The following is a 24,138-nucleotide window of genomic DNA, read 5'->3' on the forward strand; positions in this document are numbered from 1 at the left end:
AAAACAATTCACAAATAATGTAATAATGGCAGTGTTAGAAGAAATAGTGACCTAATGCTGCATTTGTCATTCTACCTACTATGCTTCATGCCATATTAGATGAAATTTAAATGAGAGGACAGTGTATCCATTTAATTAAAAATTCTCATTTTTTATTCATGTGCTGATGCCAAATGATTTGCTTACCAGCTATGCAACTAAGGAGCCTGTGCTTCTGTAGACACTGATGATAACTCTATGTGACATCTGTCTGAGTGAGCCAGGCAGTTACATACTCCCAATAGTTTGTTTTTATTTAACAATAACCTATACATTAGCAAACAGTTCAGTCAAAGATAAACTCATGCAAGCAGTACAATCACTGTGTTCAAAAAGAAAATAAAGAGAATGAATAAATATCAACCAAATCGAAAAATAAAACACACACATTTCCTTCCTCTACATGAATAAATGTGCTTTCTTACATTATAACAGCAGCAAAAGTCAAACTGAGACCCAGCAAACTATTTTATGATAACATAATTGAATTATTGTCATGTTCTGAACAATTATTGTATCATCTTTCAGAGAGAAAGTCATAAAAATAGTGAAAAAGCGTTAGGGCCTCCTAAATAAGCCACAAAAGCAGGCCAGGAACATTACATTGATAACACCTTCACGCCTGTTCAAAACTCCTGAATGGCACCCATAAAAAAAGGTGTCAAATTTATTAAACTTACGTATGTACAAAAATAAACTCAAAATGTTTGCATGCAACTTTCCATACAAATGTTGGGATTTATAAAAGAAAATTTCAACGTAAATAGATTTTTGACAACTCTGACCCTTAATCAAGTAGGGAAATGCAGCCAAACCTGCTAAATGTACACTCACATACATAATATTTCATACCACCAACTCATTATAAGAATGTGCATTGTTTTTGACTAACATATTAAACCTCAGAAGTAATTAATGATGCTCAAACTGTATTTTATTAATGTTTAAAGAGGGCCAATTCTATTTTTTTACTGAAACACTTTCTTCATTAGTTTATATCAGCTATCTGTTGTTACTTCTCAGGGAACTGATTGACAGGTCAAGAATTTCTCTGCCAAGGTTCACTCCAACATACCTGCTGTGCTGGAAGCAATTATATGGAATTCTTATGGAAGCTCATAATCAACATTGTATCTGATCAAATATTTAATAAAGCTAATTGTAGATCCCCATTCATATCCACACAAACATTTGCCCATAGTTCTATTCCATTAATTGCTTGTTGAATGTTCTTAACTGCATATTGGAATTTTTTCCCTACTATAAAGCTTTATCATTTGAATTACATGATTTACCAATCTCTGGCCCAATCTCATAAAAAATATCCTGTATCATTATATTAAATAATAAATAACTAACTACATAATCACTGTTACTATTTGTTGGAATATTCTACCCCAACTCTTTGGTGAATTGTTCTACCAAACAAGAAATTTAGAATAAAATTATATATCATTCCTCCTACATCTAATAAATTTAATTCAATCAACAGTCTCTTCTTCAACATCATATCATAATCATTTTCAATATCAAATATTAATACGACAGCTTCCTAATCAACTTGAGCCTTCCTGACATCATCTTCTAAACCGAACAGAATTCAGTGTCATTCTTTATTTATGGAGACCACTTTGATAATTTGACAACCTACACCTTTTCTCGGAGAAATACATTAGGTGTTCAGTTACCAGAAGTTCCATTATTTTACATAAATGAGACGTCAATGAAATTGGTCTGTAAATTCTTACCTCTGTTGGATCTTTTCCAGGTTTCAATATTCCAATTACCACCACAGATTTCCTTGCTGAAGGAATACAATCTACCCTCCAAATTTGATTATAAAATATTAACATATATATAAGCTTTAGAGAACTTTCTATCAAATGTTCCACTATACAAATAGAAATATGTCATCCTTTTTTGGTGAGAATTGATGTGAAATTCTGAATGATTTTATGAATTCAGGTATTGTAAAGCCCACATCCATTATACAGTCAAACTTATTCCTTACCTCTAATGCCCCTGGGTATTCACTTAAAACTTCATTCTTACTCTTTTTAGCTTCCAAACATACATTTTTTATATGATGAATTTTAGTAAATGATCTGGCTAATACTATGGATTTCTCTTTCTTGTAAATGCCATTCTAACTTTTTTTTTAATCAATGATGGTATTGTGATATTTTTACTAAATTCCCTCATTTTCTTTCCCCACACTTCCCTAATCTTTGTATCTCTACCAATTCTATTACAGTATGACGTTTCCCATTTTCACTACCTGTCTTACTCATACACAGGCCCTTTTATATTCCAACATACTGTATAATTTGGAGAAAGCTTTTTCTTTAGCTTTCTGAACACCTTATTCCACTGACTGATTGCCACATAGTATTCTTTTGTCCACCATAGAACAGACTTTTTCTTTAGTTTTTTTACTTCCTTTTTTGCTATTATCTCTAAATCTGTCTGTTGAAAACAAATTGCATTTTATCTGCACATAATTCAATAAACCTCTCCCAATATGCTTTTTCAAAATGTCACTGTCCTGCCCTCTGCCTCAGCGCCCTGCCTGAGTCGACAGTCACATAAACTCACTTCCAATGACCACACAAACAAGAGTTTAGTGAGGCCAGTTGGAATAGGGTAAAATCACAATGCCTTCAAAGCCAGTGAGGTAAACATGTGCTCTCCGTTTGTTTTTACTTTCTGGTGCACAGCTTGACGACATCATTGCCAAGATACAGGCTGTTCCTTAAGTAAAGAAATGCTGAATTTCACCACTACATAGTGCTAATCTTAATCCTTTCCTATTTCAAACCTTAACTAGAACAGTACAGTCACCTCTTTATACCACCTACCTTTTCTCTTTCTATATATATGTATATCTACACCTATTTAGATAGATAGATAGATAGATAGATAGATAGATAGATAGATAGATAGATAGATAGATAGATAGATAGATAGATAGATAGATAGATAGATAGATAGATAGATAGATAGATACTTTGTTAATCCCAAGGGGAAATTCACATAATCCAGCAGCAGTATACTGATACAAAAAACAATATTAAATTAAATAGTAATAAAAATGCATGTAAAAGCAGACAATAACTTTGAGTAATGTTAGCATTTACTCCCCCTGGTGGAATTGAAGAGTCGCATAGTGTGGGGGAGGAACAATGTCCTCAGTCTGTCAGTGGAGTAAGACAATGACAAAAGTCTGTCACTGAAGCTACTCCTCTGCCTGGAAATTACACTGTTCAGTGGATGCAGTGGATTCTTCATGATTGACAGGAGTTTGCTTAGTGCCCGTCACTCTGCCACAGATGTTAAACTGTCCAACTTTACTCCTACAATAGAGCCTGCCTTCTTAACAAGTTTGTCCAGGCGTGAGGCGTCTTTCATCTTTATGCTGCTTCCCCAGCACACCACCGCGTAGAAGAGGGCACTCGCCACAACCGTCTGGTAGAACATCAGCAGCATCTTATTGCAGATGTTGAAGGACGCCAACCTTCTAAGAAAGTATAGGCGGCTCTGACCTTTCTTACACAGAGCATCAGTATTGGCAATCCAGTCCAATTTGTCATCTAGCTGCACTCCCAGATATTTATAGGTCTGCACCCTCTGCACACAGTCACCTCTGATGATCACAGGGTCCATGAGGGGCCTGGGCCTCCTAAAATCCACCACCAGCTCCTTGGTCTTGCTGATGTTAAGGTGTAAGTGGTTGAGTTGCACCATTTAACAAAGTGTTTGATTAGCTTCCTGTACTCCTCCTCCTCCTGCCCACTCCTGATGCAGCCCACAATAGCAGTGTCATCAGCAAACGTTTGCACGTGGCAGGACTCCGAGTCGTATTGGAAGTCTGATGTATCAACAAATATTGGGTAACAGTCACTCATGATATCTGATTCATTCCTGACAATCTTTTAGAACCTAATGTGAGACCAACTACATTTTATTTATTATTTTTTACATTTATTATTTTACCACTACCATCATTTAAACATATTGATGCGTATCTGAATACTCCTCTACAATCAAGCCATTTCCATCCTTTGTCAAGCAACTCCATAAAGTACCATGTGCATTAAAATCTCCACACCATACCACCTTTTTTTGGACCACCCCTTCACTTTATCTGTTTAATCAATTGTAATTTAAACACATAGATCAGAATAACTCATCACTTTAATCCTCCCTTTTAAACCCACAGGACAAAAAAATAGTAACCTAAGAGATTGAAGAACAGCGTTCATTCTGTCTACCATGGACAACACCAGACGACCATGTAGACAACATCAATTTTAATCCACTTTTTCAGCATCAAATCCCACAATTTGGCTAGATTTGTTTGGACATGCTCTCCAGTGTTTCACTTGTTGCTCCAATTTTTGTGAGTCAGTTGAGATACTTCAGAATTTGCATGCAATAATTGCTGTATTAGAAGACTGGGATAGCCATTCTGTGTTTATTTGAAACACAAAATATACAGTGGTGTGAAAAACTATTTGCCCCCTTCCTGATTTCTTATTCTTTTGCATGTTTGTCACACAAAATGTTTCTGATCATCAAACACATTTAACCATTAGTCAAATATAACACAAGTAAACACAAAATGCAGTTTTTAAATGATGGTTTTTATTATTTAGGGAGAAAAAAAAATCCAAACCTACATGGCCCTGTGTGAAAACGTAATTGCCCCTGAACCTAATAACTGGTTGGGCCACCCTTAGCAGCAATAACTGCAATCAAGCGTTTGCGATAACTTGCAATGAGTCTTTTACAGCGCTCTGGAGGAATTTTGGCCCACTCATCTTTGCAGAATTGTTGTAATTCAGCTTTATTTAAGGGTTTTCTAGCATGAACCGCCTTTTTAAGGTCATGCCATAGCATCTCAATTAGATTCAGGTCAGGACTTTGACTAGGCCACTCCAAAGTCTTCATTTTGTTTTTCTTCAGCCATTCAGAGGTGGATTTGTTGGTGTGTTTTGGGTCATTGTCCTGTTGCAGCACCCAAGATCGCTTCAGCTTGAGTTGACGAACAGATGGCCGGACATTCTCCTTCAGGATTTTTGGTAGACAGTAGAATTCATGGTTCCATCTATCACAGCAAGCCTTCCAGGTCCTGAAGCAGCAAAACAACCCCAGACTATCACACTACCACCACCATATTTTACTGTTGGTATGATGTTCTTTTTCTGAAATGCTGTGTTCCTTTTACACCAGATGTAACAGGACATTTGCCTTCTAAAAAGTTCAACTTTTGTCTCATCAGTCCACAAGGTATTTTCCCAAAAGTCTTGGCAATCATTGAGATGTTTCTTAGCAAAATTGAGACGAGCCCTAATGTTCTTTTTGCTTAACAGTGGTTTGCGTCTTGGAAATCTGCCAGGCAGGCCGTTTTTGCCCAGTCTCTTTCTTATGGTGGAGTCGTGAACACTGACCTTAATTGAGGCAAGTGAGGCCTGCAGTTCTTTAGACGTTGTCCTGGGGTCTTTTGTGACCTCTCGGATGAGTTGTCTCTGCGCTCTTGGGGCCGGCCACTCCTGGGAAGGTTCACCACTGTTCCATGTTTTTGCCATTTATGGATAATGGCTCTCACTGTGGTTTGCTGGAGTCCCAAAGCTTTAGAAATGGCTTTATAACCTTTACCAGACTGATAGATCTCAGTTACTTCTGTTCTCATTTATTCCTGAATTTCTTTGGATCTTGGCATGATGTCTAGCTTTTAATGTGCTTTTGGTCTACTTCTCTGTGTCAGGCAGCTCCTATTTAAGTGATTTCTTGATTGAAACAGGTGTGGCAGTCATCAGGCCTGGGGGTGGCCACGGAAATTGAACTCAGGTGTGATACACCACAGTTAGGTTATTTTTTAACAAGGGGCAATTACTTTTTCACACAGGGCCATGTAGGTTTGGATTTTTTCTCCTAAATAATAAAACCATCATTTTAAAAACTGCATTTTGTGTTTACTTGTGTTATATTTGACTAATGGTTAAATGTGTTTGATGATCAGAAACATTTTGTGTGACAAACATGCAAAAGAATAAGAAATCAGGAAGGGGGCAAATAGTTTTTCACACCACTGTAACACATGGTTGTGTTAATGCAGCCTTTTGGTTCAAGTGTGTCATCATCTCAACCAAAGGAACCTATTTCCTAATAACTGACACACCCCAAGAACATTAGAGAGCCGACAGTCCTCAATGAATGGTTCATGTGGTTAACGTACTTGTGGACCCACATCATTCAACTACATGGAGAAACACAACTCATTAGACTAGATAACATGTTTCCATGCATCAATAGCTCAGCGTTTATGGCATCGAGCCCACTGTTACAGAGCAGCTTTGTGAAGAGCTCTTAGCAAGGGCCTCTTCTGCAGTACTTTGCTCCAGATATCCATTGCATCGAGTTACTTTCTCATTGTTCATCTATAAATGGCTTTTTGTGGGCTTTTGTGGACTGTTTACAGCTATTCTTATCTGTTGGCAAAGTGGTTTGCTGTCTCACTATGTAATACATGATGGTCCCTATCTATAAGCACTGTCTTTTGACTGCAGTTCTGATGACAGTTAGCGCTTGCCTGCGATGTATGCTACTGCTGGAAAACCTGTTAGACAATACACTTTCACAAACCTGCAAAGCTGTTGTGTTCTTGCACCTAATACCCTTTGGCACATCTGAACACAACAACCCATTTTTGCCAATTATTCATGTCTCAATTTTTCATGGAGAGAACCAAACACACATGGTGCAGCACTACTCCTCATAATTCCACAAAGCCTGTAGCACACAATACAGCAGTCTGTAGGACAGTGCTTATAGTGGGGTACTCTCTATTGGTGTCTGAAGTATATACAGTTATCAATGAATGTTCCAGAGATTGTTCCTGCCTTTTACACTATGCTTACTGGGATAGGTTCCAGCTTGCCTGCAGCTCTGCTCTGAGATGGACACCCATATTTTCACATTAATAACCTTTCCACTGCTATAGCCACAGGAAACACCTTGTAATATAAGTTACTAAAGAAGCCACAGCTATTTTTGCACTGTTTCTGAAGTCATGTTCACTTCTCCAGTGTACCACACCGTGTGTCTCTTCATGATGATGGAATGAAGGTGGGTGTCTCAGCGGTTCATGAGACTAACTTCATCAAATCCTATGATGTGTAGCATGAAAACTAAGAGGTTTAATTTAACATTTATTTTAGGTAGAATGCCCAGTTGGGGCTGAGAGGACTTTTAGCCTTCAAACCCATGCAGATTTTATTTTTTTGCTCCAGCCTAACTGGACATTTTGTTTTGTTTTTTTTCTGTCCTCCCAGCCATCTGACCATACCTTGTTTTGTTGTTATTTATTTCTTTGAAAGTATTGCTTAATCTTAATTGTTTTCTCTTCTTGTAACTTTCTAATTGTCATTTTGTAAGGCACTTTGAGCTACATTGATGTATGAAAATGTGCTATACAAATAAATGTTGTTGTTGTTGTCATTCTCCCTTATTTTCTGCAAAGCTTTATTTATCCAATGCTCCAGGAGTCTCCGCCTGCCTTCTTGAAACTTCCCACTTTTATAAAATACAATGGGAATCTTCCAGGGGTTCCTGGAATGCAGAGTTCAGTGTACCTTGGTGACATTTCACTGTCAGTCACCCATCCTGCCCTTTATCCTCAGGGTAATATGATGGCTACTACAATACAGTTTGTATCCAGGACCACCTGTGTATTTACACTGTAATATCGCTTGTGATTCACATATGCGTACACATTCACACTTAGGGGTCTTTAAGTGCGTGCCAATTTGCATGAATGCAGCTTACTTTAACATTAACTCATATAGAGTGTTAGGGAAATGTATAAATCTGCACATTACCTCACGTATTGTAAGGGCATTTAAAGTTTGGAACAAAATGTGAGAAATGGTTAGTTATGACATACCCAAACAATCTCTATTGTAAAGCTGCATATAATGATACTATCACTTTAATTTCTGTTGAAAGTGCATGACTTCTCTGTTTAGATTGAGTTTTCACATACTGTCAAATCTATATCTTATTTTGATATTTTGACCTTCATTGTTGTGCAGTGTTTCTAAATCATTAACCCTTCTTGGGATGTGCATACCAATCATCTGCCAACTACTAGTGTGCCCCTGCAGATTGTGAGGCCCTAAGCTGTAACTTGTTTAGCTTATACGTAAATCTGGCACAGGTCTGAAGCCAAAAAGAGCAGACCTTCAAGCAAATAAAACCAAAACATTAAGCAAAAGACTTAACCAAAAAAACAAGGCTCTGGGTGAAAACTGTTACCAAAAAACAGTAAAGCAATAGCAATTTGTTTAACTCTAGAATCCCTAAAGACTACGGAAAAATTTGTAATCCCGGCCCACCTTAAATCCCTTCGCATCTCTCCTTTCAGCGTCTTTTGTTTTGTAAATGTGTCAATCAGCACAAGCAGCAAGCAGCCTGCTATCCCATCTCTCCACCACTGCAGAAAGGGCAAAAAGCTCTCTCAGCTCAAGCATTGATTATCTGGGAGTGAGGTACCTGGAGCTGTATAGGGTCAAAAATATATCATTATTTGGAACACATACATTTCACGTGTGTTCAGAGTCTACAAAGATCGATGAAAGTGTAGGATGACAGGAAATGCAAGAAATGCTAAACACATACCTAAAAAGCAAACTTTTTTCATGTTTTAGTACTAACAAGAAAAGTTTGACATGAACTGTATAATGTGTGAAGACTGAAGTCCAAATATCAAATAAAAACTTTCACAAAAGGTACAAGTATAACAAAACAAGCGTGCTTTTATTCAAGAATATAACTAAAGAAAAAGAAACCAGATTAGTGTACATTGTTGGAACAACTGCTTTGGTAGTACAGCGTTCAAGCTGCTGACTTATAATCAATCAGCCGCAGGTTCGATCCTGGCCACTTCCCAGAATTAAAGTTTTGAATAGTGAGATGCTCATATAGTTACTATTATAAAATAAAAACATACATTTGATTTGAGCCTGTTACAGCCGGTGCAAATGTATGGTACTTGTAAAGGTTAGCTTTTTTTTTTTTTATTTTTAAGGTTTTATTCTCTCAGTCGCGTTCACACTCCCCCCCCCGATCTGACACTGCTGTTTTCAAACAAAGACGTGCTATAACAGAGGTGAACTCAGATGATGATGAGAGTTCTGCATCAGAGAAAGAGAACAGAAGCCCTCCCCGCACGAAACGTCCACTCACACATAAGAACAATGCAGCTGCACCAGGTGTAAAGGTGAAAGATGACACTGTTTGGATGCAGCAACACTTTGGGTGTCATCCTGCCAGTCAGTCTGCCCCACACCTGTCTTCCAACAAAACAGCACGGATTACAGATGTTTTGTGATGGTCTTTATATGAAAACATGTATATGTTACTTATATAAAAGCCAGATCGAATGTTATTTACCTTGATTTATTTACGTATCTTCCTACAGCGTAAAGTCACAAGTAGACTGCAGAGCTTCCTCTGTTTGATTGACACGGGCATGCTGATAAAGTACATGTGTACTGAAGTGACTTTAGCTGCAGGTGGAAGCTCCTAACGCACCCTGCGCAACTGTGTCTGATCTTATTCAGGAAAAGATCCCACTCGCCCCACAGGAGAAAAACCTTCCGAGACTAAGGTTATAAAACTTATGAAACTGTTTCTGGACAAAGGCAGAACCATAACAACAGTTGCCTGGAGCTTCCACCTGCAGCTAAAGTCACTTCAGTACAGGATTTAAGAGTAAGTCGAAACAAGACTTCAAACCAAAGGACACAACATTTAGCAATCTTCCATAATTAATTTTTTTTTTCTTCTTTCTTTATACTAACCAAATTTAAATGTTTTGGAGGGATAACTGTGCCATATTTTATAATAACTATAACCACAAGTGAAAAGCTTGAAGTTTAAATAGTGGGGAGAATTAACTTTACCACATTAGCTTTGAATTTACAAAAATCGGAAAAATGTATTTTGAATGTAAACATTTATCTCCTGTATTTGCCTTAATTTTTTATTTTGACTTCTTTGTCCACAGTAGCCAGAATAAACTTTAATTTGTTCTTGTTGTATTCAGCTCTTTTTCTCCAGAAATGCAAATAAAACATGCATGATTTAGCTGCAGAGTATGCATTCTAAATGAACATGATAAGTGTTTATGAACTGATTTTAAACTAATATAGTACTAATAGTAGTGCATCCATGACATAAATACAGCATTATCAATTACAGTCAATGAGCCAAATGAGCTGTTTCATTGTATCTTTATGCCTGCCTGCATATAAGACAAATTGCCTGGCACTCATTTAAGTTTTGCACTACAGAAATCTTTAACATACTTAAACTGCAAACACTTATAACATCTATACACAGTAAACATTTTGAACAGCCATTAGTTTATATTTTACAACAGATTCTGAGTCAATCGAGCCAATAAAAAACTGTGGGCTTTTTGAGACAAAAACAAGCTTCTTCCTGCACCTGCTGCGTACTTAAAATCTTTCTTATCGATACTCACATTCTCTAGTAATTTGATCATTGATGCTGAAACTAATGAGCAGGGAAACACTTATACTAAGACAATTAGTACTGTACATATCGTATGTGTCTTAAGGGTAACCTCCATCCAGTTTTACATTGAATATTACTTTTTGTGTTAGAGAGTGTTTACACCTTGTTATGTGTTTCTAATGATTCATTAATATATTTGTCTCCTAATACAGGTAAGCACTGTTCTTTTCACCTTTGAGCAATGAACTGCTCAAAGTACCTGTAAATAATTCATAATATAAATTATATAAATCAAACTGTTACTCCTTGAAGCAGCACATCACTTTTATTTTATATTGCTTGTTTAATAGTAATACCTCTCTGTAAATGAACAACATCATTGCAGCCAGGGTGATACTTTGTCTTCTCTTTGTGCACTTCTGGCCTAGCATGAAATTTACAGTTACAATATTGCATATTATTCCTTTTGGATCATGCCAGATGTTCACATGTTGGGTTGTTCAAGTTGCTTTAAAGCTGATGCTTTATAGTTCCCAGTACTTCATATGGGAAATATCTTGCTTCTGTTAGATGGATATAATTTAAAAAATAGTTACATCTGATTTTTCAAATGACAAAGCAATTAATAATTTCAGTATGCAATGCCATAGCCACATCAGCCTTCTGCATTGCTGTAGAAATATATGTAAATGGGTTTATTCTGGATTACTTACCAGCCCAATCACTAAATTCAGCATAATGGACATTTTAGTTTGTCACAGCAAATTCAAAGACTTCAGCTAATTATCTTCCTCACATAGGGAGCAACACTTTAGTCTGTGCTATATATACTGTATTTATACTAAACTTGCTTTTTCTTTTTCTGTTTTATTATCAGGAACATACTGTACATGGAATCATGTGCACATTTGCCTAAATATTTGTGCATTTAGTGTGTTCTTTCTAAAAGATGACATAGATAGATAGATAGATAGATAGATAGATAGATAGATAGATAGATAGATAGATAGATAGATAGATAGATAGATAGATAGATTTTTAATATTCTCTGTGAAATTAAGCGTTTAAGTCCCATTTGTAAAATATCAATTTATTGAATAACCTGCTACAATAAATGGCCATTATAAGCAATTATAATTCATAAAGGCTTCCTAAAACATACAGTTACCACTCAGTAGAAGTGTTGAGGGTTGTGAGCCTACAATGACATTAGAAGCTCAAGAACAGTAAGTTGTGCATTAACTGCTAAAACCACTCCAAGTAATACAGACCTTCTAATTTGCTTCTCTTCATAATTGCAGGGCCCCCTAAAGGGTTTTCTTGAAGCTTTGGGAAAGCTACAGAAGAAATTTTATGCAAAAGGACAGCGCATGGAGTGCCCAATCCGAACATACTTAGTAACAGCACGTAGTGCTGCCAGCTCTGGGGCGAGGGCACTGAAAACATTGAGGAGTTGGGGACTGGAGACAGATGAAGCACTTTTTCTAGCGGGTGCTCCCAAAGGCCCACTACTGGAAAAGATACGGCCACATATTTTCTTTGATGATCAGATGTTCCATGTGGAGGGGGCCACAGAGATGGGTACTATAGCAGCACATGTGCCCTATGGTGTAGCACAGAAATACAATAAACCATCAAGCAAAAAAGATCCAGCATCCAAGGAGTAACAATAAAATGAACATCCAGGAAAGTTACATTTTAAACAATAAAACACTGCTGAAATTTGGCTAAAACAAAGTTAAAAGCAAACATGGTAGAGCAGTGAGGGGCAATAAAAGCCATGTCACGTGACGAAAAACTGGTTAAGTTCTTTGGGGTTCTGAGAAACTTTCATTTGCTTTGCAGTAGGAATTTGGTTAAAAACAAGTACCTTTTTGAAGATACTTTTGAAAGGAAGCTATGTCCTGAATTTTAGGAGCAGTCCAAATGCCATGTGGTTTTCCAGTAGTTTTTAAGTTACACGGTCACTTGAATGTAAAGTGCTTGGTGAAATGTGTTTTACAGGGTACTTCATTTCATGGGCAATTCAAAAACCCACGCTTGCATACGCATCACCCTACTTCTGTTAGTTGTTCATTCAGAGATTTTTGGGTCATCATCTACTGTTCTGAAAGGATTAGCTTCCAGTGCTGTGCAGCAGCTGACAAATGTGAACATGGGAACTCCATGACTCCACCTCATGCATTTTAATTTCTGCTTCTCAGATTTGTTGGTGCCTTATCTACTGTAATATTTCTGTCTTTTGGGTTCTTTATTATAAGAAAGTTAAACAAGATAATGTATCTATTTTATGCAATTTAATTTTCTGAACCAATTTTTTTTTAATGTTGAACTAAAAAGCAAACTGTTCAAAACTACAAATTACATTTTATTAATACCATACTCTAAATTATGATGTATCTGTACAATATGATGTTTGATATGTTTATGAAAGCATAATGTGTACTGAAGCATATAAATGTATAATAAATTCCTAAATGAATATATGGGGTTTGTACCAAAAGTAATAAGCATTCTAATTTTTCTTTTTGACTAAAATCTGATTAGTAAATTGCTAAATGGCAATTAGGTCTGTAGGTCTTTGTACCTTTGCTTACTTTTTTACAGATTCTCATCCCAACTGGATTTTTTTTGCTGCCATTCTGTAAGTTTTGTGATCTCTTGCAGTAGAATTCCATTCCAGACATGCATGAGAAGTTGGACCAGATGGTGCTCTTTTACAGTCTCCACTTTTATTTTATTGACTGCAGAGCACACATTCTTGTTAAGGAGTTCATCATATTTACTTTGCTGTTTTTGAAGAGAGATTCCATGAGCAGCCATGATGCAGTTGGTCAGCAATGTCTGTTTTCCCAAATTTAAACAGCTTTACCAACTGCCACAGCAAGCACCCGTGTAGGAGACGCCATAAGCATGTTGTCAGCTGCTAGGTTTTCTATTTAAAAAAAATATTCACTCACTACATATTCTCAAAATGAATGGTCCTTCTTAGCCATATTACTGTATCTTTCTGACCTGGGAACATGTAACTGAGACATGTGATATTATTCTTTATTCCTGTGTAAAATGACAGTTGGAATTACTAATTACTTTATCACATATTTAAATTTTGTCAAGCATGTCTTGATGATTTCAATATGATCATTACTTTTGGTACAAGCATTGTATAAGATGATCCCATAAGGTTAGGACAAAGATATTGTAAGGCTCAACAGAAATCTTTCCAAACACTTTGGGGAGTCACTAAAATATCGTATAAGGCCCCTTTAAACCACTATCTCCTTTAATGGTGACTTTCGTTTGTTTGCTTAGTTTTTGAAGCTGTTTTCAAAATGGCACGTTGGTGTGTTGCTCTTACCAATATCTGGAATGTGTTTTACTACAGGATCCCAATGAGAAGGGTCCGAGAATTTTTTCTTTTAGTAATGAGTATACGAATTGCAGTGTATCCATCAAAGATCATTATCATTCAAGGGGAAATTTCACAGGTTTTCAACTCAATCACAGTGCTTTTGTTTATTTTCTAGAACTACCATCCAGGATTTAAGAGTAAATCAAAACAAGACTTCAAACCAAAGGACACAACACATATCAATCTACCATAATTAAATTTTTCTTTGTACTGACCAAGGTTAAATGTTTTGTGGGCTATCTATTTATAAAAGACCCTTGAGGAATGTTTACAGCAGAGCATGAATATTTTGTGAAAGTCTCTTTTATTGTACTGTACTGTTTATGTTATGAATGTAAATGCTGTGTGTCTCTTTGTATAAATGGGCATTTGCAAATAAAATGGCACTTTATGACACAACTAAAGTGAGTCTTTGTTTTATGATTTCCTATTGTTTTTGATTTCTGGTGCAACTAAATCTTCATTTATCCCTAAGCAGTGGTATTGAGACAAGATCACAGATTTTAACTTGATGGTGCTCTTAAAACCTGAAAATGTTGCTTCTCTGATACTAAATAAGACAACAGAATGAAATATTTTTAGAGTCTGGGAGTCCCAGCAAAGACCTTAACCTGTTCTATCTTACTTTAAAAAAAACATATTCTATTTCTGAATCTCATTTCTAGCAGATCACCTGAAAGATGTTGAATCTAACAGCTAATATATTGTGTGTAAGTATTATCATGAAGCAATATGGTTAAGAAGAAGAAGAAAATGTAAAGAAAAACAAAACATATTTAGCTAACTCTCAGACCTCAGCTTTAGTAAGCACTAACATTGCCCTGTATCCCATACCTAGATGGCTTACTTTTACTAGCCACCACATCTGGGAAGGTCACATACCTGCTGCTTCATTCAAATCTCAGAAAAGTCCGGCTGCTGCTGCTCCTTTCCCAGCCACAGAGAGCTGTGTAGTTAAAAGTGGTTCTTTCACTTTTGGTGGTTTTCTTTACAATTCAGGGATTGTCTTGCAAAATCCGATGAACTCTTCTGCTGCAGCTGCTTTTTCTGATTTTAAGTTCCTGAAGTAAGCTTAACAGGCATGGGTGTTACCTGTAAGTGTGCCAGATGTCTAGTTCTACATGCATAGATAATAAGGCTTAAGCAGACTCAAAAATTCATTCTTGCATAGCACTCTTCACTTATTCAGGCAAAGATTTACAAAAAGTTACAAATGTAATGGCTCTGAGCTCTGGTGTAACAGAGTTGTTTGGGGTTTTTTTTATTAAAAATCTGGAACTGCCATATAGTGGCGGTTTTGGCATGGCTGCCACCATATTGTTCATAGCATGGATATGCCCATTGCAGGTCATCATCACGTCCTGCCTATGAAACATTCCAGTGAAGTACTGCAAAATATCCTAGCTTTGGAACCCTTTATATATTTTTGCATTCTTTCTTAGAGTAGAAGAAGCTAAAAGATGTTCCTCTGAAGACATTGGTGTCAAGCCTTTGTTGCTTCTTTTTTTGTGCTTGAAATTCTTCACCTGGCTGCGTGGGTCCTGATTGTACAGAACTGGGGCTTCTTGCCACCTGAAACCAGCGCATATCTTGCTTTTGGAAACCCTTAAAACGTCTGCACATATTCTGTTGTCTAGCAAGTAAACTAAATCTGGAGTTGTCCTTATCGGCATTTTTCATTAATTTTATGTTAGGCATCCTGAGTTACAACAAAGGGGAAAGGGTAACACTTTAGCCTGGGAAAATAAGATATATGAAAAAACATTATAGATGTATGTACAATTATGAAAGAAATATGTAAGAAAGCCTACTCCAATATTACTTTTAAATCAGTTCTGCACCAAGCTCATGGATCACAGTTTGAAGCTGTGAATTTCATATACATTATTGATAAAGTTCAGTAACTGCTTTTCAAGCAATCTGTTTTAAAAACATACAATGATTCATACCTTGATTTGTTTAACATTTTAAATGTTTTTAAAATTGTGTCTCCATAGGAAAACATGTTCGGTGTCTCCTACTGCAGCTTCAGTTCCTTTTTAGAGACAAATGCCAGCAACCCAGCAGTGACCTTTTATCTTAAAGGTTAAGGTCCAAAAATAGCATCCAAATCTGTTTTCAGTGGCTAAGATGAAAGCATTTGGAGCTTGGTAAAGGGGATTATAACCAGGTACATTTTAGGTACACCGACCGCCAGTAAAATTGTGCCGAATTCAGCTCTGTCGTGAACAGAATAGATATACTTAGTTTAAGTTTTTATTTCTTGTTTAAAGTTCTTATTCTGGTAATGTCCTGTTTTTATGAAGGGGGCTTGGGTTGGTTTTATTGTGGGGTTTTGTTTTAGTGGTTTTATTGTTTTAGTGCAGTGTAGAGTGGCTGAGCTGTGGATCTGGGCTCCAGTTGCACAGTGTTGGCAGTGGCGTGGAACTTTCCCGTTCACTTGGAGTCTTATGGTGGGTGGAATGTGGTGTTATGGGACCACAGCTCTCTCAACAAAGGCCAGTTTTTTAAAATAAATAATCATCGCACTTGCGGCTTAGCGAGGGGGCGTGGTGGCTGTAGTGGATCTCGTGTCGATCTGCGGTGTGGGCATTTCTCACCTAAGTGCACAGGTGAGGTACTGCCCACATCCATGATTGTTCCTGAGGCTGCTAATGTGCTGCAGCTGCTATGGCCTCTCAATATATAGAAGCGTGAGTTGGCTAGAAAGGGAGGGGAAGAAAAAAGGAAAGAGAAAAAGAAAAGAGAAGGAAAACGGAGGATGCAGGAGGAAGCAGGAAGCGAGTGAGCAAGTCGGTGCAGGAGAGAGAGCGAGAGCAGGCTCGCAGCAGCTGAGCAGGCAGCCTGGGTGTTTGGCTGGCACCTGGGAGAAGTATTAGTTGTGGTCGCTCCCGCACAGTTTGCTTTGGAGGGCGAGAGTGACCGGAAGGTGGGTGACTCTCCACTTACGGCCACGGAAAGGCAGCAGGAGTCGGGACTTGGGACGTGGTGTCCCCAGTGTGAAAGCCTTGGTCGCAGGGGAATTCCCAAGTCACTGTCTGAAGGAGCCGACTGGAGCCAAGGATCAGTGAGGCAATCGTGACAGCAGAAATAGACATTGAGAAGGTCAGCTGCATCTAGGGTGACTCCCCTATTGAGAAGTCCAGACGGGAAAAGTAGAGGGCCGCCAGTAGTAGAAACAGGATGCACTGGATTTTTAAAAGGACAGCTTCCAGCATGGTTTTAACCTCGTTGTTTTAAAGGTTGTTTTTTTCTAATGGATTTTAATTTCCACGTTTTTCACTTCTGTTTTATGGATTATTTATTTAATGACTGTTTTGATGAAGCACTGCACTTTAATTGAGCACTTTGTTTTTGTTGTTTTTGTTGGATTATAAATAAAAGCACTTTTGCACTTTTGTACACCATCCCCTTGCTCCATTGTTATTGCCTCATTGTCTAGCTCTTCGGTAACATTATCGACAGTGTAGGGTTCAAGGGCTCCCGGACAGCAAATGGGAGCATGGAGCTGAACCCGCATCGTCACAAGGTGGAGGCCACATGCATTTTCCCTCCTCAATTTTTCTGACTGTTTTTCACTAGTTTTGCATTTGACTACAGTCAGTGTCACTACTGGTACCATGAGGCAATACCTGGACTCTACAGAGGTTGCACATGATGTCCAACTTCTCCTGGATGGCACATCAATACATACCATTGCCAGAAGGTTTGCTGTATCTCCTAGCACAGTCTCAAGGGCATGGAGAAGATTCCAGGAAACAGGGAGTTGCTCTAGGAGAGCTGGACAGGGCCGTAGAAGGTCCTTAACCTATCAGCAGGACTGGTATCTGCTCCATTGGGCAAGGAGGAACAGGTTGAACACTGCCAGAGCCCTACAAAATGACTTCCAGCAGGTCACTGGTGTGAATGTCTCTGACCAAACAATCAGAAACAGACTTCATGAGGATGGCCTGAGAGCCCGACATCCTCTAGTGGGCCTTGTGCTCACTGCCCAGCACCGTGGAGCATGATTGGCATTTGCCATACAACACCAGAATTGGCAGGTCCACCACTGGCTTCCTGTGCTTTTCATAGATGAGAGCAGGTTCACCCTGAGCACATGTGACAGACATGAAAGGGTCTGGATAAGCCGTGTAAGAACATTATGCTGCCTGTAACATCGTTCAGCATGACAGGTTTGGTGGTGGGTCAGTGGAGGTCTGGAGAGGCATATCCATGGAGGGACGCACAGACCTCTAAGGGCCAGATAACGGCACCTTGAGTGCCATTAGGTTTCGAGATGAAATCTTTGGACCCATTGCCAGACCCTATGCTGGTGCAGTGGGTTCTGTGTTCTTCCTGGTGCACGACAATGCCCGGCCTCATGTGGCAAGAGTATGCAAGCAGTTCCTGGAGGATGAAGGAATTGATACCATTGACTGGCCCCCACTTTCACCTGACCTAAATCAAATAGAACACCTCTGGGACATCATTTATAAAGCACTTTAAAAACAACATCAAGGCTGACCAAAGTACTGTACAATAAAAAAAGAACACCCAACATATCAGACACACAAAACCAAAGGGTAAATGAAACAGAAACACATAAACACATAAGAACTGAAGAGATTCTTAATAAAAAGTATACAGATTGCCAACATATCATACTGGGTTAAAAGCCAGAGAGAAAAAATGTGTTTTTAAATAGGATTTAAAAACAGCTAGTGAAGGAGCCGGCCTAATGTGAAATCATTCCAGAGTTTTGGGGCTGCAACTGAAAAAGATCGATCACTACGGAGTTTGCATTGTGCCTTGGGAATACGTAAAAGCATCTGGTCTGCTGACCTGAGAGAGCGAGACGGTACGCAAGGGTACAGCAGTTCCGACTGATAAAGAGGGGCACAACCATTAAAAGATTTAAAAACAAATACAAGGATCTTAAAATAGATTTGAAAACGAATTGGAAGCCAGTGAAGGGAAGCCAAAATCGGGGTAACATGCTCATGCTTTCTTTTGCCATTTACAAATCGAGCAGCATCGTTTTGCACAAGCTGTAGGCGAGCAATGGAGGCCTGGCTAATTCTAAAAAGAAGTGCATTGCAGTAATCTAGACGAGATGTTATAAAAACATGTATCACTGTTTCAAGGTTGTGCTTAGACAAAACAGGCTTGATTTTTGATAGCCACCTCAACTGGGAAAAGCAAGATTTTACCACCATGTTCACATGGCTATCAAGTTTTAAAGTGGAATCCATTTTCACATCTAAATTTGTGATCATGGATTTCTCAAATTGAGCCACAGTGGAAAGGTTGATGCAGGGGTCCCACTGATGCTATTGGGTCTAAATAGCATGACTTCTGTCTTGTTCTCATTAAAATGTAGAAAATTGAATGCCATCCAACTCCTAATGTCAATTATGTTTCAGCCCATCCGACGCCACCAGGTTAGACTATCCAGGAGCTCCGTGATGCCCTGTTCCAAATCTGGGAGGAGATCCCCCAGGACACCATCTGTCATCTCATTAGGGGCATGCCCCGATGTTGTCAGGCTTGCATACAAGCATGTGGAGGCCATACAAACTACCGAGTACGATTTGGAGTTGCTGAAAAGAAATTTCGGCAAAATGGACTAGCCTGCCACATCATTTTTTCACTTTGATTTTTGGTGTCTTTGAATTCAGCCCTCTGTAGGTTGATAATTTTCATTTCCATCAAATGATGTGTCATCCTTTCACTCCTAATACACTACCTAGTCCATATCAATATAGATATCCAGAATGTTTAGTCCCCATTGAGATCTGATGTGTTTTCAAAGTGTTCCTTTAATTTTTTTGAACAGTTTATATAACCTTGGCCATAGAAACAGTTAAGGATGATTCCCAAAAGAATATTTATCTATGAGGAGTTGCAGAGAATAAATTAAACAAAAAACTGGGAAAAGGAAACTCTTCATGTTTCTCTGGGTTATTTGATACTTTTATTCCTGTGTGTCTTAAGAGACAGAAAACTAAAAACAAAACAGAGACAAAGAAAGAAAAGCTTTAGGCAATTAATGTCTTACAGGTTGGAAGCATCCGCTGATTACAACGAGTTGCCGCGCCCACCACACTGGAATAAATCTGTAATAAAACAATTCAGTAAGTGGATGGAGGCAAACTCCATCAGTATCGCTATTTGTCTTCACTATGGATTCGCCTTGATTTGGCAGGAACTACAACAGCTGAACACATGTTACACTACTACCCCATCTTGCGGTGAAAAGGAAAATCACCAAACCTTATTGACTCGAGGGCCGGCAGAAAACTGAGAACATCTTCACCAGGGAAGCGGAAAATAGAATAAACCTATTTATTCGGCATTATATTTTGTCCAGAAAGTGCCTTAAGAGGAAACTATTTTTAAGGTTACTTTCTGAATAAAGCGGAGATTTTACAGCCCAGGGTTACTAAATTAGATCGGAGGCGTATGTCCATCTTCAAGTTTCGAGCATCTAGCCTTACTAACATTTGACCGGACAGCAGAGTTCGTGTCCTCTTGGACTTTCGAGCGTCGTTACAGAACATGACTTATTTTTCGTTTCGAAATGATTTCTGATAAGTGTTCGAATCGTTCAAAAAACATGACCTGGGATTTCACTGATTTTTGCGGACCGGCACAAATGTTATACATACTTATATCGGCTCCCGGACCGGCAATTGGGAAAGTGCTGATCAAATCTAACCATACGTGTTACACTCCTGGGGTAAATTATACAGCCCGCTAAATTAAATGTATTAACATACACATAATCAAACCAAATCAAGGTCAAAGGGGTAGCAGCAATGTGCTCACATCAGGAAACGTGGAGTGGACAGTCGCCAATCAACATAAACAAAACCACTTTTTGCAACTCTAAAGATAACTCATACTTACGGAGGACACGTGCAAACACCACAACGAAGACAACAAATCATTATATATAATCTAATTGGACACGTTTAACTCGTTCGATGATTGTCCAGAGAACATCCGAGCAGTACATTTCACAGATTAAACTGTTTTGAATTAGCACGTGTTTGTACAGTGCAACACGATCAAAGGGGTTAGCGGAATGCCCTACTAACTCCTAGTACAGCATGGATTAATGATATTCTTTGTAAACCCGATGCTGCTCCTCGATCTACATCCCCAGCCAGGTTTGTGTCACGGATGCGCTCTATTTTAAAGCAGGCGTACAATCATCTCTCTTTCTGCCTGATTTGTATATTTTCAAACATATTTTCAAATTTTTCTGAATATGACACTCCCAAAGTTTTCATTCTATTGGATGATCAAAACTTTTTTACCCATGTAAATTTAATTCTACATATCTGTGCCTCCCCAACCCGAACAGTAGAAACAAAGACAAAAAAATTGACCGTAGAGGAGGAAGAGGGCACTACGGGAGTGGTTCGGCGTCAGCATACAAAACGTACTGCCAACTAGCGGAGCGATTCGCACATTGTCGTCGTATTACTACTGTCAGGATTGTCCTTGGTGGTCCAGGCATGTTAGCTCCATTACTGATGCGGAGTGCGAAGACCACCATATGAGTATTTAATTTTATGGCATGCACACGATAAAATATGCATCCTAACTCCATGTAAGGCTGGATTTCAAATGGCAAAGTTGAAAACAGGGCTGCAAATTAATCGGTAAAGAGTCTGGCTGGAAGACATTACAGGCATTATCAAACCTAATTATTCCAATTTAGAGTCGCCAGGAGGGGTTTGTAGGGGTTGCTGGAACCATTTTAACGGTCACTTACCGAGCGCAAAGCAGGAAACGGCTGAATAAGGTGCTAGTCCGTCGCAGGACCACTCACATACACCACAACACTTGTATGTATCCAGTTTAGAGTAGGGGTAGACAATACCACTATTTTTGAAATCGATACAGGTACAAGTGTTTTATGTGTCACTATTTCCAATACCAATACTGAGTATTTTTTAAGGTGCATTGGAATTCATCCATCCATTTTCTAACCCGCTAATTCCGAATACAGGGTCATGGGGGTCTGCTGGAGCCAATCCCAGCCAACACAGGGCACAAGGCAGGAACCAATCCTGGGCAGGGTGCCAACCCACTGCAGGACACACACAAACACACCAAGCACACACTAGGGCCAATTTAGAAACGCCAATCCACCTAACCTGCATGTATTTGGATTGTGGGAGGAAACTGGAGCGCCCGGAGGAAACCCACGCAGACACGGGGAGAACATGCAAACTCCACGCAGGGAGGACCCGGGAAGCGAACCCGGGTCTCCTAACTGCGAGGCAGCAGCGCAACTGCGCCACCGTGCCGCCATGCATTGGAATTTATTTTCAAATAATGATAATATTTTAGAATGTCTAATATTAATTGGTCAGTCTGTATTTAATAAACTATTATCACAACACAGTATCAAGGTCACCATAGCAAATTTATTAAAAAATCTACATTAATAGAATGAACATGTCATTTTCTAACCCACTTACTCCAGGCCATGGGTCCAGAAAGAGTGTGTACCAAAGCCTCTCCAGGCTGCCATAAGGGTGCAAGGCAGTAGTAAACCCTGGACAGGTCACCCATCCATTGCAGGCTGAACACATGCAGTTCAGCTTTGCCATTTCACCTAACCTGCATGTATTTCAACTGTGGGAGGAAACTTACACAGACACAGGGAGAACATACAAAATCCACACAAGGAAGATACGAGTCGCAAACCTCTGTCTCCTGACTGCGTGGCAGCACCATTAATTCTGCACCAACATGCCAACCAGAATGAACATACTGTACAAATGTAATAAAGATAATATGAACTTTTACACTTTCATGAAGATTTTATTTTTGTTTAACACATATAAAACAGGCAATCACATCACGAAAGTACTTAGGGGTCTACTTGTAAGAGACCTTACAACGCTAACATTTTCAAAAAAAATAATATTCCCACATTTGTAGTTTCTATTGTATTCTGCCCTTCTGTTATATCAAGAAAGATTTTGTCATATTAGCTTTAAATTTAGTTAAGTTTCAGGTTTGTATTTAGAAAAAATAATGTTGACATTTGTAAGCTTAATCGTGTTTTGCCTCTGCGAGTGCAAGGCAGGAACGATCCCAGGACAGGGTGAGAGCCCTCTGCAGGGTGAACACACACACACATACTGTATATCAGGGGCCAATTTAACATTGTCAAACCACCTAACCCGTGTGTCTTTGGACTGTGGGGGGAGACAGGAGCACAATACAATTTTAACAATAAAAAATGAAGTAGAAAAATTATATTTTTTTACACTATATACTGTTACTAATGCAATTAAAGTACCTTTAAAACCACTAAACATGCAAAATCGTTAATATTTTTATGAGCATTTACTTGGGTACATATTTTTTGGATAGAAAAACTACTTTCAGTGAAAGTTTCCATCTTCAAATTAGGCAAAGCTACTAAGCATTTTACATAGTGTTAGACTTTTTAACATTCTTATTTATAGATAATGTATTGTTTATACTGTAGTACCCTTCATTTTATTTAGAAGAAAAAACAAAATTGACAGAACCCGTGACAAAATGCTCTGACAGTTATGCTCTACACTATTATGTGTCCTCCATTGTGCTAACCACGGTCTTTACCTTTAATACGTATTAATGAGTGGTAAGCAGCAAACTGTTAAAATCAATTTAAAAAGTCTTCAGTAAACCCCAGTCTACATAACCCTGCTAGCAGCAGTTACCTGGATAATGTCTCGTGCCTCTTTGAGAACTCTCCTGCAATGTCCCTTATCTAGCACTGATTGTAGCTAAATTGCTGTACTCCAGATTTGCATCTTTTTGATGTTTTCCAAATGTCTATCTGTTAGTCAGTGTTTGTGCTTTTTAAATGCTTTTTGAAAGCTGCTTGTTTTGCTATTGTACATGTCACCCTGTCCAGACTTCTGTTCCATCCTTTGTGCTTAATGTCGTAGTGATGGATTTCCTGTGCGCATTTCATGGAGAGAAGGGGGTTCAAAAAGGAACAAATTGACATTTTTTCCAGTGGACAAGGCATTTAGGTGACACGGTTTTGCAAACTTGAATACATTTTGCTAAGTGTGCGAGTGTTTTGTTTTTTTGTTTTTTGTTTTTCCTCCAGTATTTCAGTTTTCTTTCAGTAATTTCAAGAC

The 24,138-nt window shown here is 38.5% G+C and overlaps 1 protein-coding gene across 1 annotated transcript in view; it reads left to right on the forward strand.

Annotated features, from left to right (window-relative positions):
• The window catches only part of LOC120517477 (cytosolic 5'-nucleotidase 1A-like), a 56,066-nt gene extending 41,674 nt beyond the window's left edge, over positions 1-14,392 (forward strand). The window contains exon 6 of the mRNA XM_039739822.1: positions 11,883-14,392. Coding sequence (XP_039595756.1) covers positions 11,883-12,248 — 366 coding nt within the window. The 3' untranslated portion in view covers positions 12,249-14,392. The remainder of the gene's footprint in view (positions 1-11,882) is intronic.
• The last annotated feature ends 9,746 nt before the right edge of the window (positions 14,393-24,138 follow it).

The sequence above is a fragment of the Polypterus senegalus genome, chromosome 17, assembly GCF_016835505.1.
Source record: "Polypterus senegalus isolate Bchr_013 chromosome 17, ASM1683550v1, whole genome shotgun sequence".
Taxonomy (NCBI): Eukaryota; Metazoa; Chordata; class Cladistia; order Polypteriformes; family Polypteridae; genus Polypterus; species Polypterus senegalus.